This window comes from Vipera ursinii (genome assembly GCF_947247035.1).
Source record: "Vipera ursinii genome assembly, chromosome: 9".
Taxonomy (NCBI): Eukaryota; Metazoa; Chordata; class Lepidosauria; order Squamata; family Viperidae; genus Vipera; species Vipera ursinii.
Genome location: NC_139523.1, coordinates 16,750,551 through 16,768,812, shown reverse-complemented (window position 1 = coordinate 16,768,812; position 18,262 = coordinate 16,750,551). Strand labels below are relative to the sequence as shown.

The 18,262-nt window shown below is 38.0% G+C and overlaps 1 protein-coding gene across 5 annotated transcripts in view; it reads left to right on the top strand.

Moving 5' to 3' along the window:
• The window catches only part of EYA3 (EYA transcriptional coactivator and phosphatase 3), a 29,578-nt gene that overhangs the window by 6,041 nt on the left and 5,275 nt on the right, over positions 1–18,262 (top strand). For 3 of the 5 annotated variants that reach the window (XM_083369338.1, XM_083369339.1, XM_083369340.1), the window contains exons 2-14: positions 3,078–3,179; positions 4,840–4,883; positions 5,444–5,523; positions 6,396–6,462; positions 7,156–7,298; positions 8,797–8,934; positions 11,117–11,199; positions 12,612–12,792; positions 13,971–14,110; positions 14,855–14,938; positions 16,100–16,189; positions 16,682–16,740; positions 17,310–17,467. In XM_083369338.1, the coding sequence (XP_083225464.1) occupies positions 3,078–3,179; positions 4,840–4,883; positions 5,444–5,523; positions 6,396–6,462; positions 7,156–7,298; positions 8,797–8,934; positions 11,117–11,199; positions 12,612–12,792; positions 13,971–14,110; positions 14,855–14,938; positions 16,100–16,189; positions 16,682–16,740; positions 17,310–17,467 (1,369 nt within the window). The remainder of the gene's footprint in view (positions 1–3,077; positions 3,180–4,839; positions 4,884–5,443; positions 5,524–6,395; positions 6,463–7,155; positions 7,299–8,796; positions 8,935–11,116; positions 11,200–12,611; positions 12,793–13,970; positions 14,111–14,854; positions 14,939–16,099; positions 16,190–16,681; positions 16,741–17,309; positions 17,468–18,262) is intronic. The other 2 variants (XM_083369341.1, XM_083369342.1) reach the window with 1 other exon arrangement.

The following is an 18,262-nucleotide window of genomic DNA, read 5'->3' as shown; positions in this document are numbered from 1 at the left end:
TGAGGACAGGTGCAATATAAATATCTGAACTGCAAGCAAGCCAACCATAGTTTGGGTAAAAAATTAGATTGAGAGGAGCGTTGTTCTGGTGATCATGCTTAGGTGTTCCCCTGTAGTATATGTTGTATTTACATGGTGAAATGAACCCTGGTTGCTCAATTCATTTAATTTTCTAGTACCCTTTCACTTGTAATTTACACAATAATAAAATTAGATTGCAGTCCTTTACACAGTTAGGAGTCTCTCTTAATTTAGTGGGATTTTCTTTTGTGAAGATGAATAGAAGATTACATCGTACTGTAGATGGCTTATAAGGAGGTATTTGGTTATACTTCGTTTACATAATAAAATGTTTTTAAAAAGTTAAATAAGATTACAAGAAAAATCTAATTTTCCACATTGAAAGAAATCATCTACTCTGTTTTGACCTTTTGGGTACTTTTTGGGTTGTTGATCTTGATTGCTGAATTCCAAATAAGATGTCTCCTTCATGTTTATATGACATTTAAGCCACAGCAGTAGATTAATGCAATATACTAAACCTGCTCTGGAAAGCAAAAGAAAAAAAAGATAATAAAAGATAAAACTAGATTTGAAATTCATCTGTTGTACAGTATTTTTGGTTCAGATTTCATAAAAGTGGCTTCACTATTTCTAAGAATAAAGTCATTTGACTTTATTTATACTTACAGCTCTTCCTGTACAAAAATATCTTTAGAAAACTGGAAGTTGGCAGACTTTTTATATTTGCTGTTGGTTTTGACTTGGAGCTTTTAGATGAGTGGGTTGCTGTCTTATTAACTTCAAAAATATTTTATGGTGGACACTGATTCAGTGAAGTTTCTCAGTAACATTGGAATAAGTAAGAAACACATATTTGGTACAGGCAATTGAAAATTTGAAAATATTACCAGCTTGTTTATGGCAGGCACTAACACATTTTTTCCTACATCTTTGATGTAGAAAATTTTAGCATGAGACTATTTCTAATTATAAGGTAAACAAGCAAGAATGAAAATGTTAATAACTGTGAACTTATTTGCCATCACATTGGAAGTAATATCTTAATTTTCAGGCCAAAGGATGGATGACCGAGAATTTCCATAGACATTAATTTTCAGGCCTTTGTTTTTAATCTTATTTTAATGAGAACTTTCTCACTAAAAGAAGCGATAACACTGTAGTTAGGTTGTTATCAGGGAATAAATCCCATTAATCTCCGTGAGTCATGTTTAAGAATCTTTAGGTTTGGGTTGGGTTTGTTTTGAAGTGTTTTTTTTTTGGGGGGGGGAGGATTAAGAATTCTAGAAGCATATGATTGCTTCAGCTAAAATTGATGTTCTGTTGATAGTTTTATACAAAACATGACATAAATTAACTCTTTAAAGCATTCACGAATTAAAATTTAAAGCCAGATTGTTGGTAAATGAATTCAATGCGTTTTGGATAGTATTGTTTATAAATATTCCTAATGCAGTGGTATACTGCTGATAAGGAATCTTACAATCCTGCTGGCAGTACATAAGTACTATTAAATGAAATGTATAAATAAGAAACGTAAAAATAAGATTTTTAACAGATACGCTTTTTGGTTGTAATTTTTCTGTGGTGAGTCAGGGCAAGCCGAAATCTTGTTTTGATTATGCATCTTTCTCTTTGCTTTTATTATAATAAATGTTTATAGGTCATCAGCTAAGGTTTGTGAAAGGAGTAAACAAGCTTTTATTGCAAAGCCTTAATTTTGAAAGTGTTTCCAAGCAGGTTTACTTAATAATCATTACCTTTTTTTTAGGCATAAGGTAAAAATATTTTTTCCTCTTAAATATTTTTGGAAACCGCATTATAACAATTTTCACAGATATTGAAAGTAGGGATTGTAATAATATCACATTTGCTTATATTGGTATTGTAACATTGTATTGTTACATTTTCAATTTACGTTATGTGAGCCTTCCTGGAATTTTCTTGAAAAAAGATGTAGAAATAAAATATTTTGACATTAAATTTCACTTCAGCAACTTTGTTTTTTCCATAGGTTGAATCAAGGGTTAGTTGTAATTAGAGAGTAACTATTGGAAGACCCTTAGATTTAAGTGCTTTTGTTGTAAAAGTATTTGGATTTCAATCCAACCCATTGTTTTGTTTACTGTGTGGAGATTGGGACGTTTTCCCCTTGACCAAGTTGTTTCTTTTAAAGAATTCACCATCATAGTCATGGCTTGGTCTGGAACCATCAGTTTCAGTAAATAGATGGAGGACAAAGAATAGATGTATCAAAATGTCATTTTACTACCTCATTAAATTAGTTGAAATAGCAAAGACAAATTTATGTAAATAAGGCCAGGTAAAAATATTAGTTTGTCTCTATGATATATAACAACTAGCTTGGTATTGTCTGGCATTTCTTCTGTCAAGGACATCATATCATGGAAAAGGCAGTGTTCGCCTGATGGTTATGTTATATATACCATGATGAGTTCAGTTCTGTAATTCTTATTATGTTGTGATTTTTAATCTGAAGAGGAGAGATTCTCTGTATGCTAGAACATATGGAGGTGAATATTTTATCTGTTATTCTATTTTTCAAATAGAAAAAATAGTGACATTAGTGCTTCTCCTTAAGGTCATGTTTGTATTCTAAAACACCTGTTAAATAAACACACAAACATTTACATAAAAACAAGTTTTCCAAGCTCTTTCATTTTCATTTGCTTGTATTTCATCTGTGGTTTGTATTTCTTTAATCTTCCAATGCTTTAATTTCTTTATTAGCAAAAAAAATATCAGTAAAATATCAGTAAAAAGAAAGAAAGAAAAGAATAGTGACTTGAAATCCAAGTAACAAAAGAAATGCACCATCAGATGTGCCCTCACTTGCATTATTGTATCTGCTGTAGCTTGAGGCTTAATGGGAAATCCTTGCTTTTCCCCATATGTTAGTATAGCCTCCATATATATTGGTAAAGCCAACATATGTTTATAGAATGGCATACGGCTATAAAATGGCTAGAGGCACCAATAGCAAAAACAATAAGCAGTTCCCCAAATACATAAAACATGGATATTGTCTGTTACAGGTTCTGAAGGCAGGAGAGAAAGACACACCCATTCTTCACATTGGAGCACTTTTGAAAAAGCTCACCTCCATGGAAGAGGTACAAGATTTAGCAGAACAGCCAGTGAGTATACAAAAGAAGCAACAAAAGTGAGGGGGAAAAGAGCTTTCTCTTTCTATGGAATTTTCTAGAGAATAGCTCTGCATCTTATTTTGTTTGCAGGTGTAAAAAACAAAGGAATGCAGCACAGATATGCGATTGAAATAAAGAGTGGCTTGCTAATATTTCAGTATGTAAAACTAGTTATCTATTTTGATGCCATCGTTTAAATTTCTCAGTGTTCTAAATCTCTGCCAACCTCAGTAAGAGATTTGGATGAAATCAATAAAACCCTAACAATTCCGTGCAAATTCTATTCTTTTGTGTTTTGACTGTTCTTTGTAATGTCTTTGGCAACTTATTTAACTATGAAAAATGGAGAATAAATTTTCTAAATAAGTAATCTTTCTATTTATTCCTGTCCATTGGCCGTAATAAAGGATGATGATAAATTAAGATGCCTTAGGTTAACAAGCAGCCATTTCATCTAAAATGTCAGTGAAAAACCATTTTCATAATTAACATTTGCATAGTAATTGCTAGTAGCAAGGCAACTGTCCCAGTAAAGAGTCTCTAGGAAGAACAGGAAACCTATAGCAAACACATTTTCACTTTCTGTATTTCACCTCAAATCCCCCTTACAACAAACAGATCTTTATCCAACTCTAAAAGGAACAGGAAGGAACAATGGACCTGAAATATTTTGGGAGCCAAAATAGCTGTGCTTCTTTTCAGCAATCACAAAATAGATTTTTGCAGCATTAATAGATGCTTCTTCAGTTAAAGGCTGGATGGGAGTTTTTCTTGTTTTGAGTTTATCACTGTAAAGTAAAAACCTAGTTTGCAACAACTCATCATGGCCATATGAATATAAATGCAAGCACAGGATTTTTTGAGACCATATTTAGCATATGGTGGAATATTGCTTTTGTTTAAGAATCAATTGGAAATAATGGGAGAAAATGGTCCTTAGCTGCAGCCTATCAAAATAAAAATCGACCTGCCCTCCACAGGCCAGAATATGAAAGTTTCTAAACCGTGATCTTTCTGTTCAGACAGATTCAGAAAAAAAACAAAGGAAGTTTTGACTTTATTGAACATTGTGAAATCCTGGTTTCCCCTTATGAGAGTGAGCCATGACAAAACCTGGACGTGTGTATTCTTTTTATTCCCTCCCTGGAGAAAAAAAAACTTTGATTTTACACAAGCAGAGTTTTCCATGAAACTAGACTTTGTTAGCTGTAATTTGTGCAAACTGGTCAGTAAGAAGATACCTGGTTAGACTTTGGCTTATTTATTTATTTATTTATTATTTTGACTTCTATACTGCCCTATTCCCGTAGGACTCAGGGCGGTTTACAGGGCAATTAAAACCATACAATACAAAAGTTAAAATAAATTTAAAACAAGTAATTTAAGCCCAAAAATTAAAACTTTAAAACCCAATTAAAACCCCCTCAGTCTAGGTAATGTGTACGAATATTGCTGGGAATTAAATTTAAAAAGAGAAACTCTCCTTTTATATTCAGGAAAAAAAGAAGAGTATAAGAATGAGAGAAGTGTGCAGACCTAAACATTGCTGTCATAAATCCTCCTTCCTGTTATGTTTGAACTCATACTGTTGTTCATAGAGTTTTTATTTGCTCTCGTATTGACTAACTTCATATAATACTTGTCTCTGCAGATAAAAAAGGCCAAGATGCAGGAATCAGGAGAACAACTGTTAAGGTGTGCTATTCTTGAATTTTTTTAAAAAAAGAAATTAAACAAACCCCATCTAATTTTTGTGGCTTTCTGTCCTTTTTTTTCAAAAAAAAAGAAAAATTGTGATTTGGAATGTATTTCCTTGTTTCTTTCATTTAATATGGACTGGACATGTCCATTAATTCTTATCGTCATCTTCGGCTCTATAAAGTTTGTCACTTCTGTTGATATTTCACTGAGGATGAGGGACTGAGAAAAGATTTGAGCCTTCACATTGAATTTTAAATTTCATTTAGCATCTATGCCTAAATTTCATTTAGTGTCAAGATTAATTAAAGGTAATGCTGAATAAACCATAACTTGAACTACCTTATTTGTTTAACCAGTTCTGCTAGCAGGAGGAACTAATCAGAAAAATTGAAAAACGGTCTTGTGATTATTTCAGAATTTTGGCTAAAAGATACTTATAAATGTGAATATTGCATGTAGTTTTAAGACAATTAGCATGTGTTTAGGATGACAACAATATTTAATTGATGTGACAAAGATTAAAAAGTACTTCATTGTTTGACTTCATTTTTCAGGCAAGTGAGCAGCACAGACAGTAATGATCAAAAGCCCGAATCCTCAAGTCTTGCTTCAAACTTGTCTATATCCAATCCAAGTAAGTGATTTCTTCATTTTCCAAGTTGATTAGGAGACGTATTAGGCATTTGGCACCTGAATTATGTCTGTAACATGGTCCTTTTATTTGATAGTTTGATTTGGTATCATTTACCTCCAGGGCAGTGTTGGGCAGCTTACAATATAATAAACAGAATAAATGAACAATACAATAAAAAGCAAAGCATATAACAGAAGAATCAGGCTAAAAGAGGGGACACCCTTACAGTTGCCATGGATTTACAATTTTTTCAACTGTATTGCTAAGCTAGGTCTTTAAAGTCATCTTCTTCCTGCAATCCTTAATATTTAAAAACTTACCCTAAATTTCAAAGTGTGAGCATGAGTAAACATAAATCTTTGCAAAGTGTCCTGAATTTGCTGGGGTGATGAGATTTCCACTGCAGGGGCAGCTTGACTCTTTGTTGAAGTAAAGTTGCCTGTTCTAGTCTTCTTCTGCTCACTTGCTAAAGCCAGAAGAATCTTTTGTGCAAGTTTTAGACATGTCATTTCAGTTCCTGGCATGCATATATTAACCTGGAAAAATATGTTCACCACCAAAGATCACCAAAGCTTTGGATGAGCTATGCCAAACGAGATGAACAGACATCTGCCACAAAACCTACTAAAATTCTGCATGGCAGAGAGAGCAAAGTAATATGGAAGTTTTGATCTTAGAAATAGCGCAGGAAGCTTTAAAGAATGTTTTGCTTCAGCCTTCATTAAATGTTTCTTTTGAACCTTTGCACAGACCTCATGTAAATTACAGTTAAACACAGCCATACGACAATAATGTCATGGTTAAATAGTATTAAATAGCGTTAAAAGTGTGAAATAACTTTCAAGGTCATTTTTAAATGTTGTATTTTGCAGTCATGCCATGCACTGACTACATCTCAAGGTCATCAAATGACTATACCTCACAGATGTATTCTCCAAAGTAAGTTGAATTAAGTTGTTTGCTTCTCCACAATCTCACAGCAGGGATCTTACTGGAAGTTTGGTTCATGTAGGTGTTTAATGATATAATACATACAACATTATTTTTTTCTTGGTTCGATGGCATCTTTATGCATAGGTCCCAAAAAGGAACTGTCAGGCACGAGTGGCTCGGTTCTTTGAAGCCTCTCCAACCTTTCTGACTAGTTGGGGATATTTGGCCTAACAATTACGGTGCCCCTTCATGGCCTACCCCTCTTGCATGTACATATACCCAAGACTGAGCAAGCTTCTAATAAATATTTCTTAGCTGGTATCAGTCTGTAATTTGGACTGCATGGAGCTTGGGATGGTACAGGACATAGAATGCTTCACCATTCTGTGCACAGCCCAGAAGGAAGGCAGAGCATTCAGCCTATACATTTAGGAGGTGACATGTTGTTAGTTGTCTCTGGTTCTCTGGCAGCAGTGATGTTACCCAAATCTGTACAGTTTCCTTCCTTATCAAGGGATGAAGTGTTGACACTATTGAAAGAAAAAAGAAGGTAAGGGGATTGCACCCCTCCTTTGCTCTTTCCATGGCTGCTGTTTGAATAGTATTGGGATACCACTGAGTTGCAAGATGAGAGTTTCCCCTCTTTATGTAGCAACATTCCACATCAACGTGGTGTTTTTCTTTTGCTTTTTACCGTAGGCCATATGCTCACGTCCTTTCTGTACCTGTTTCTGAAACGATGGCCTCTTATTCTGGGCAGACTCAATATCAAACACTACCACAGTCCCAGACATACGCAGTTTATCCCCAGACAACCCAAGCCTATGGACTACCTCCTTTTGGTAAGGTTGGCCGGGATCTCTAGAGGGCCTTGCAGTCATCTGAGACGTTTTGCTCTTCTGTGTAAGGTGCACTTTCTCTAAAGTGCTTTTTACATAACTGCATTACAAGTAGGTATGTTTTGATTATGTATCAGCTGAGAACATGCAGGCAGTCTTCGGCTTACAACCACAATTGAGCCCAGAATTTCTGTTGCTCAGTGAGTCATTTGTTAAGTGAGCTTTGTCCCATTTTATGACCTTTCTTGCTACGGTTCTTAAGTGAATCGCTGCAGTTGTTAAGTTGGTACTGCGGTTAAGTGAATTTGGCTTCCCCATTGACTTTGCTTGTCAGAGGTTTGCAAAAGATGATTACATGAACCCAGGACATAGCAGCCGTCATAAATACGAGTCAATTGCCAAGCATCTGAATTCAGGTCATGTGACTATGGGGATTCTGCGACGGTCATAAGTGTGATATACAGTCATAAGTCCCTTTTTTCAAGGCTGTTGTAACTTTGAATGGTCACTAAATGAACTGGTGTAAGTCAAGGGCTACCTGTACCTCAGAGGTCTTCTGTGTAAGCTGCCCAGAGTCCCTTAGGGACACTTGAGAGGGCAGCAAATTAATAGATGTCTGAACCCAGCCACAGTTGTCAATAGATGTCAGGAATAGAAGGAACTTACATAGCAATAGCACTCAGACTTATATACTGTTTCATAATGCTTTACAGCACTGTCTAAGCAGTTTATGGAGTCAGCATATTGCCCCCAACAATCTGGGTTCTCATTTTATCAACTTCAGAAGGATGGAAGGCTAAGCCGGTCAGGATCGAACTGCTGGCTGAGGCCAGAGTTAGCTTGCAATATTGCATTCTAACCACTGCGCCACCACGGCTCTCAGGAAGATTGCAGTAGAGAAATGGGTCCTGTTGCATTTTATGTGATAGAGCATAAATTGGGCCAATTTAATGTCATCTGTTTTGCTTTATTCTGAGGGCTGTACTCTTTGGTGTACTCACGTGTGCATAGGTATTATGTACTCATCTCTAATGTATCGTGCAACAGTAATTATCAACTGAGCGAATTTAGAATCTCTCCCTCCTGTTCTTTGCCCCAGAGTAATTTTAGAAAGAGGCAGCTGTCTGGTAAAATCACCCAACTGAGTCACTATGGCTTGTTGTAGGGCAAACACAATAATCCAGAGGCATTGAGCTTAGGAGCAGCCTGGTCAGCAGTGCCTGCACAATTCTCTTTTCTTAGGAAGGCTTGGGAATTAACCTTATCGCATCTCTTCTGATTTATTGTCTAGCTTTCCTTTTTCTTCTTCCTTGGCCCTGCTGCTTCACTCCCTTCCCTGCTTCTCCAGGCTTAGACCTCAGACTTGCACATGCAAATTTTAACAGCTCTCTACCTGTAAGCCGGGCAGTTGTGTCACTTGTTCACCTCGGTGAAAAGAATTTGGTGGCCTGGCTGACCGCAGCCAGTTTTGTTTATAATGGGTGCAATTTATCTGATTCAGGTGCACTGTGGCCAGGTATGAAACCTGAGAGTGGTTTAATTCAGACTCCATCTCCAAGTCAGCACAGTGTTCTTACCTGCACTACAGGGTTAACCACAAGCCAATCCAGCCCAGCACATTATTCTTACCCTATTCAAGGTAAAGGTCGGCATGGTTTTTATTTACGTACCTCTTCCTGTAACCTGGTCAAGAAGCCACAAAGGGGCCAGCACGTTTTTGTCTCTGTTTTGTGCATGCTTCTCTCTGCTTGGCAAGCTCTGCTTCTGCCACCTCTCTTGCTCACCGTTTGCCTGCCTCTCTGCTCTACCAGGTGAATTTTACCATGCTCTGCTTTCGAAACCCTCATAGAAATGGGGAGAAACCATCTGGGTATGGGTCACGTGCATGTATACAAATGGCTAAAAAACAGTGGTAATAATAATGTCCTTATTCAGCATGCAGTGTTTGCCATCTGCTTAGGTTTCAAGAAATGCATAAAGGTTAGCTTTATCAACCTGCAGTAACTTGATTTCTCAACGATAAGGATCTGCAAATCACTTTTTAATCAACACTAAAATCCATCAGAGGTTTTCAAAGTTGCAATAGAACTATTCAGATCTTTTAACTCAACCTGCCATTAAGCTGCAAGGAACAGAATGTTCTTCTGGTTTCCAATAGGCAGTTGTCATTAAAAGAAGAAAAACCTCAGCTCATTGAACGGGCTGAATATGATTCAGAAATACGCGATGGTGCATTGCATTTAAAAATGCAACATAGACAGTAAGTGACTTTAGCTATCATTGAGCTAAATTAGTCTCTTGGACTAATTGCAAGCAGGGTGAAAACGGGAGAAGGAAAAACTGGAGTGTTTTCCAGACAATGGCGTTAAAAAAGAAACAAGCAACTCTGGACATTTGATACCCTGCAGAAGTAGGAAGGAAATGCAGTCAGATTGCTGCGATATATCTTACTCGAAAGGAGCATCCCTAAGCGGATTGTGTCACTTTGCGGAATGACAGGAACAACAGTGTGTGTGTGTGTGTGTGTGTGCGTGTTTGTTTTTCATTAGTTGATTAAGAATTCTAAGTTTCAAGATACCAGTGGGATATAGCTTTGATGACATCAAGTAATTTTATATTGCATTGAAGTAGGTCATCCACTTTAAGGATTAAATTGTTTTTTTTAAAAAGTCCTCTTGGTGGGCTGTGGGTAGCTGTTGTTTGGCATAAAGATGCAGTTTCCATTAGCATCCAACTTAAAATCACTTCAGTACTGAATTTCTTGACAAAGAGGTGGTTCTTTTATTTGCTTATTGTATCTGATTTAGAGTAGGCCATCTGTACGTGTTTTTGGTTGCAGCGGATTTAAGCTTGCCAACCTCTGGCTTGGATCTGGAATGGAACAAATTAACCTATCTGATGTGTGTTGCAATTGTTAATAATCAGCATGATGTGCAACATGGAACAACATGTGGTAGTGTGTCTTTGCACCCTAATGAAGGTTCTCTTCATATTATTCTCTCAGCTGTCTTCCAGGTTCCATTTTTTTCCACCTGATACTTATGATTATTAAGCAACTTAGGCTTCCGAAGGCTATTTCTGATTGGGTGCCCTGTTAATTTATTTTGGGGATAGTAGTTCTGAAAGGACCTGCTCATAGAGTGTCATCATCTGCCTGTTTTCAATGGCCATCTTTTTAGTTCTAACCCTCTTAGAAGCAGGCCGAACGGTAATGAAGTTGATCCAAGCCAAATCGGCCCTTGAAATCATTAGGACAAGTTTGTAATGTGACTGATTCCAGCTTCCAGTACCAGTGCAATCCTACACATATTTTCCAAACTGATGCCTTCTACGTATTCTGGACTTAAGGCTCCACCATTCTTTAGCAAATATGTCGCCTGACATTTAGCAAAGATTACAAAAGATTTCCATTGATGTCTGTTCAGAGGTAGTTTTCATTGACTTATATAAGACTCCTTCTTAGATTAACTGGTATAAATTTATACACTTAAATTACACAGTTTTAGAACTAATTGCTTATGCTGTGGTTTCGTGGTATGTATTTGTGAGAAGAGCAAATTACATTTGTGTAGCATTTTTTTAAAGTAAATCCAAAAGACATTTAATTATTTTGAGAAGGAAGAACAGCTGCATGGTTATGTCATAGTGGGACCTGGTCATCTTGTCTGATGTTTCTGTGAATTCCTTTGATGAATGGAGACATAGGTCGAACTAAAAGATCCTGGAAATGTTCCATTTTCCTTCCGTTAGGTAGTTTTTAACAATTCTCTGAATTTTAATGACATGGATTAATACACGGTCTTCTTCTGAACGTCTTACAGCTTCAAGTACCAATGCCAACTCAATTTCCACTTCCTCGCCTGCTGTCAATATTTCAGCTGCCACCGCCAGCATCTCTCAACAGGTACATAATTCTCCAGTATAAGTTAGCCTGTTCATTGTCATGTTTTTACTCCATGCTCCAATATATTTAGCAACTGGATGATAAGTGACAAATAATAATTTGATTTTATGAAATGTGTAAGTATCCCATCTGAGACACGTATCTCGCTGTCTTTTCCTGTGTTGTTTGTTACAATGCTGACTAGTTCAGACTTTCAGGAAAAAAAGTATTAGCTTGATTCCAGAATGGAACAACTTGCCGTGGCCAACATGCCATAGGACAACTTACTACGGCTAACTCAGACCACGGGCCAACTCGCTATGGGATAATTCGATTTAATTATTTAACAAAAAAATTTAAAAAATATTTTATTTTTTGTCATTCACATTTCATTGTGTTCCTCCTTTTGCACCCTTTCTTTAATGATTCTCTTCCACCATTTATTTGATATTAGTGTAACTTTTGTCCCACGGCGAGTTGTCCCGTGGCAAGTTGGCTATAGCCCGCCTGATTCAGCCTTAAGTGTTGTAATTCTGATTTTTTTTTGTTTGTTTGTTTGGTTTGGCTTAGCTGTCAATTGTATTTAATATCAGCTAGTTCCCACATCCTTGCTGGGCATAAAAGTTGTTGTCCGATATACCTAAGGAGCAATAGGATGGTAAATATAATGTTTACAGGAAAAAATATAAAGTTTGTTAGGTCAGTGACCACTGCAAACATGTAGCAGGGGTTCCACTGAGAAGTGAGTTCACTTTAGAATTACACAACCAAGCTCCAGATGACCTGTTTAAAAGGAACGTGGAGTTTTATACAGTCCCTGTGTGGATCACCTAGGCAACCTTATCTGAATTCTAAAAAAGCTAAGCACGGTTGGCTCTGATAAGTATTTAATTGGGCTATCTTCAAGAAATCCCAGGTCTGTAGCTATGGTCTAGAACAGGGGTAGGCAACCTTGGCTCTTTTATGACTCGTGGACTTCAACTCCCAGAATTCCTGAGCCGGCTGGCTCAGGAATTCTGGGAGTTGAAGTCCACAAGTCATTGCCTACCCCTGGTCTAGAAGATGGTAAAAAAATTCCTAACAGAAGGCAGTTATACATCATATCTGTATAGTATTTCTTATGTCTGCCTTATAGGGTAGAGGTAGACTACACTAAGAAACTAATGGCATATAGGTCTAAAACCACTTTTATTAGAATAGCTGTAGTAATAGAATCTTGCAAGTCTGAATGTGCTTCCCTCCTCCCTCACTTTCTCTAACTTGCCATCATCCTATATAGGCCGTTGAGAATTGTAATTGCCATAGCTGGAACGCACCAAGACAGAGAAGGCTATCTAATACAGACTGGCTTTAAGATTCTTTTAGCACTTGACAACTGCATGTTTTCCACCATTCTTTGCCCTCTTTCAGTTCTTTCTTTCTTTTTCTTAAAGGAGTATCCTACTTACACCATCCTTGGCCAAAGTCAGTACCAGCCGTATTATCCCAGTTCAGGTTTTGGCGTGATAGCACCAGCAGACAACAGCACAGAGACCAACACATTAACATCTGCCACATATCCTTCGGAAAAATCAAATGCCATGGTGCCTACCCAGACGGTGCAGAGACATTCTGGTAAACTCATGGGGGAAGATGGATTTGTAAATGCTTTTTAGATCAGTATTTCTTAACCTCCGAAACCTTTAAGATGTGTGGACTTCAAATTCCAGATTTCCTGGCATGCCTGGCTGAGGAATTCTGGGAGTTGAAGTCCTCGAGTCATAAAAGGGCCAAGTTTGAAGATCCCTGAGCTAGAGGGTGGTGGGAGGCTATAAGACCTCAACTATATCTTAAATTGTACCACAGAAGTGCATTTACGTTGCTCCTAGCAATGCCTATTCCTTTTATTGACGATCTGTAACTGAACCGGGTAGAAAAGTTCTCCTATCAGAGGAGCCCCTCAAATTGAGAGAATAGATTGAGTTTCCCATTGAGTTACCCAGCAAGGATGTAACTCAAGTTCTGATTTGGGCTGATTCGGAGTTAGCGCTGCTTCCAATCATTCTGTTGCCCAGCTGCCCCATTAGGATTGATTATTTTGGTGTTCGTTGCAGGTTTGTTCCTCTATCTGGAATAAATGGGTTGTCATCTCCGCTCATCCTGAAGTCCAGATCGTTAAAACCTCCTTCATGCTGCTTTGCAACATTGCAAAGATAGCATTTATAAAAAAAAGGAAGGGGTGGGTGTACTCTTAAGGAAAGGCATTCCACCGTTAGAGCAAAAACTGGAAAATGCTGCAGATGCCAAAGCCGGACAGTGAGGCAGATGCCTCCTTAGGTGGCATCTCATCCTAAGAACACTTCCCCTATGGAGAGTTGGTGCTTTTTCTGGATTTTTCATGTGGTGCAGTGGTTAGAATGCAGGATTGCAGGCAAACCCTGCCCACTTCCGGGAGTTCAGTCCTGAACAGCTCAGAGTTGACTCAGCCTTCCATCCTTCCGAGGTCAGTAAAATGAGGAGCCAGGTTGTTGGGGTGACTCTCTAAACCCTCTTAGAGAGAGCTGCAAAGCACTGGGAAGCAGAATATAAGTGCTATTGCTAAAATATCTTTAAAACCTCCGTTTTATGCTTTCATTAATTTCAAGGGCCTTTTTATTCTCTCTTTTGCTGTTTTACATGTTTACTTGCCTGTTTTCTTTTATTAATTTTTATTGAAAGGTTGTTAATTTGAATTATGTAAGCTGAACTGGAATACCTGGAATACGGCATTGAAGGCACAAGATACATAAAAATTGCTGTTCTTTTTCTTCTAGGTGATCCATCTACCAGTCCATCATTGCCAAGAGCGACTGCAAGTAAACATGTAGATGAGCAATCTAGGAGAAACATGACTGCAAAAAACAGAGGCAAGAGGAAAGCAGACGCTTCTTCACCGCAGGACAATGAGCTTGAAGTTTGTGTTTGCCATTTTTCTTCCTCTCTCTCTCTCTCTCTCTCTCTCTCTCTCTCTCTCTCTCTCTCTCTCTCTCTCTCTCTCTCTCTCTCTCTCTTCTCTCTCTCTCTCTCTCTCTCTCTCTCTCTCTCTCTCTCTCTCTCTCTCTCTCTCAAGATAGGAAAGTTAGGCAATTGTACTCTGTGAATCTAATGGGGAAATTGGTCTATTTAACTTTATTGCTATAAATCATGAAAAATTAGCTAAGCTAAATAGGACTTAAAATTGAAACATGAGATCACCACTTGAGCATGAACATCAAATGAAGTATTGTGATACAAAAAGGATTTGAAAGTTCTGGATAAGGATGAGGGCGACACCTGTTGAATAAGGAATGCCAGGAACCCAGTTTCTTTTCCTCAAAACAGGGACCATCAATCTACAGGTGTCACATTGTGGTATAGAGAGTAAAACTGATGTAATACATGTTTGTCTCAATCTCTTCAGAGGTTCATCTTCATTTCTGAAGTTCATAATCTAGTCCCCCCAAAAAATCCAGTTTCCTCCAGCAGAGCCAAATGTAATTTGGTGATGATGTATACCAGAAAACAAATGCTTTCCCCTGTCAAAAGTTAAGGCTCTTGTAACCTTTTAACAGCATTAAGCCACAGGATAGGGGTGCTTTTGAGGCAGTTGGGGGGGTGGGGGGGCGGACAACCAACCACTACCAAGATTAACTTATTTCACTTCTGCTTCCTTCCTCAGAGAGTATTTCTGTGGGACTTGGACGAGACCATCATAATATTTCATTCTCTTCTGACAGGCTCATATGCCCAAAAATATGGGAAGGTATTGATTTTTGTTGCTGTTATATTTACTGTAAAATGTATGGATGATTTTATCTATTCTCTTAAGTTAAGCCGTCAAAAGGGTAAGACTGGAAGTTGAAGTCGGAACATCTTAAAGTTGGGAAAGTTGGGAAACATGGATCTGGAGAATTGACCGATGCTATATTCCCCCCAAAGGGAAAGTTAGCAGCTGAGTGAAAGTTGGTGAGCCCCTCTGGATCAAGGACGGGCTCCTTTAGGAGGTGTGATACCAGTACCGCCTTGAAGTGTACCTCGTGGTTGTGCATGATAGCATCTTTTTAGGTTGGAAGAAAGAATTTAAATCATTTTTCATTTTCTTTAAAGTTTTGACTGTATAGAATCTGGAGGTTCCCGTGCATGTGTATATTTCTGACTTCCATATACAGCAGCCTATCTTAGAATGCCAGAAAATAGTTTTTATGGTGTATGCAAACCTGAAAGATTCCATCCAAAAGTATCTGCAAGGAGGAAGGAGGAGGGGAAAAGTCAAGGTGGGGGCCAGGCAATCAAAGCCCCACCCTTTTTTATATCACAATAAATGGAAAGAATTGAAGGCTTTGATTGATTGGATGATTTTGGTCACCATCTTGCCTTCTTTTACCCCATCCCCATTCCCCTTGGACATCATTGGTTCTATCCTTAAGAGCTGCCTAAAAGTATTTTTATATATAGTGGTCCTTGACTTATGATCGTTTTTCAGACTTATGACCACTGCAGCATCCCCAGAGTCACATGATCAAAATCTGGACGCTTGGCAATTGACTCGTATTTATGACGGCTACAGTGTCCCAGGGAGACGTGATCACTTTCTGCAACCTTCTGACAAGCAAAGTCAATGGGAGCCAGATTCACTTAGCACCATGTTACTAACTGAACAACTGAAGTGTTTCACTTAATAACAAGAAAAGTCATAAAATGGAGCAAAACTCACTTAACTGTCTTGCTTAGCAGTGGAAATTTTGGGCTCAATTGCAGTCGTAAATTGAGGACTCCCTGTACATTAATAAAAAATAAAGCAAGTAATTCACCTGGACAACACTTGTATTTGCTGCAAGCTTCTATGAATATATCTTTTCCATCTTGATGTCTTGTGAAAGTTTTTAATATCATCCCTTCAGAAAGACTTTCTTTTAACTTTTAGGATCCCAGTTTAGTTGTTGGCTTTGGTTTGACAATGGAAGAAATGATTTTTGAAGTGGCTGACACACACTTGTTTTTCAATGACTTGGAGGTAGGCAGTTTCTGACTTTACATATCTTGGAATGTCATAATTGCAAGTCTGAACTTCCAAATTAGTCAATTAAGATTAACACTAGGAGATCTATGTTCTTCCAATATTAGTTTCGTTTTTTGATAGCATTGTAATCGGTGGATTAATAGCACCATCTTTGTTATAAGAGATGAAAAAAGCATTAAACTCAATTCTGATTTGTCTTGCTTCAGTCCTCTAAATTGCTTTAAAGTATAATTTTGAGGAGTATCGTGGCTTATTGTTTTATCATTAATCATGTTATCTTTAAATGAACATAGAGATCAAACAGAAGGTTTCCATTACCTGGAAGATTTATATTAGGACTGCAATCCACAGAGACAAAACTGGCTGGGTAGGAATTCTAATCCATTAAGCAGGGACCTGGTTAGGGAAGAGTGCATTGCATGCTATTGCTAGTTAGCAGAGATCATGATTGGGCATCATAGATTTCTTTCTATCTTTTCATTACAGGAGTGTGACCAAGTACATGTAGAAGATGTTGCATCAGATGACAATGGCCAGGATTTGAGGTGTGGATCTCAGGGATTAAAAGGGACAATATTGTGATATGTGTGTGTGTGTGTGTGTGTGTGTGTGTGTGTGTGATAAAAACAAAATATATCAATGTTGAATGCTTACAAATTGAAATACTGTTCTTTGGTATGACATTTGGATTTTCTTATTGAAAAGGGAAAAAAGGATAGCAGAATAACCATGAGCATTCAGCAACATCTAATTCCTCCTTGTGAATAAGGGTGGTTTTAGAGCCTCAGAGCACTTGATTGGCAGACCAAGGAAATTCTTGCATGCAAAGAATTCAGCAGGATGCTAACAATAGAAATTGTGTTCAACAAGCTGCTAGGGCAGGGTAGGCAACCTCGGCTCTTTTATGACCCGTGGACTTCAACTCCCAGAATTCCTGAGTCAGCATAGCTGACTCAGGAATTCTGGGAGTTGAAGTCCACGAGTCATAAAAGAGCCGAGGTTGCCTACCCGTGAGCTAGGGCATCCCCTGGAAGAAGGGCAAGCGATCTAGAATCTTTAAACAATAACTATTGAAATCCAGATTGTGAGGCACAGGCTTCCTTTTCTATTCCAGCAATTACAATTTTTCCACTGATGGCTTCAGCGGTTCAGGAAGTAATGCCAATCATGGTTCTACAGGAGTCCAGGGAGGAGTGGATTGGATGAGGAAGCTGGCATTCCGCTACCGGAAAGTACGCGAGGTCTATGATAAATACAAAAACAATGTTGCTGGTGAGTATCAGCAGGTTTCTTACACTCTTTCTACAGGACGACAGATTCTTCTATTAAAAATTCTTAGGCTTTTGGAAAGAACCAGAATCAGCCAGCCATCCAATAGTGACTTTGTTGTTCATTAGCCATTTGGCCATATCAAAATACAAAATATAAAACACAGAATATTAATAAGACAGAAATGGAATAAAAGAAACAGATTAAATACAAAGAATAAAATAAAAAAATGCTATTTTTTAAAAAAATTCCATTTATATCCCGCCCTTCTCCGAAGACTCAGGGCGGCTTACAAGCTTAGCAGTAGCCTTCATTCTATGTATATGCCTGCTTATTAGGGCTTTCACACACACACACCCAAGCGGCATTATTACAAAGTCAGCTTAATTGCCCCCAACAATCTGGGTCCTCATTTTACCTACCTCGGAAGGATGGAAGGCTGAGTCAACCTTGAGCCTGGTGGGATGCGAACCTGCACTAATTGCAGGCAGCTGGTGTTACTTAAGGAGGCATTAGCCCACTGCTCCACCAAGGCTCTGTATTTTTTATGTCAGTATATCACTCCCTACTACAGTTTATCCCAATCAGACCTATGTAAATTTCTGCTGAACTGTTTTATTGAAATAGAGCCATCCATCCAATTTGGGCAGAATTGGAGCAGGACTTCAATAATGTCTTGAAAGGTTATTAGCATTGGGGTAACTGCATTGAAATGTTCACACTTGACATATGCAGTCTTCTGGAATGCAACCAAGGGGTACATCACAACCTTGGTGTAATATGCTTCCCCTTGAGGAG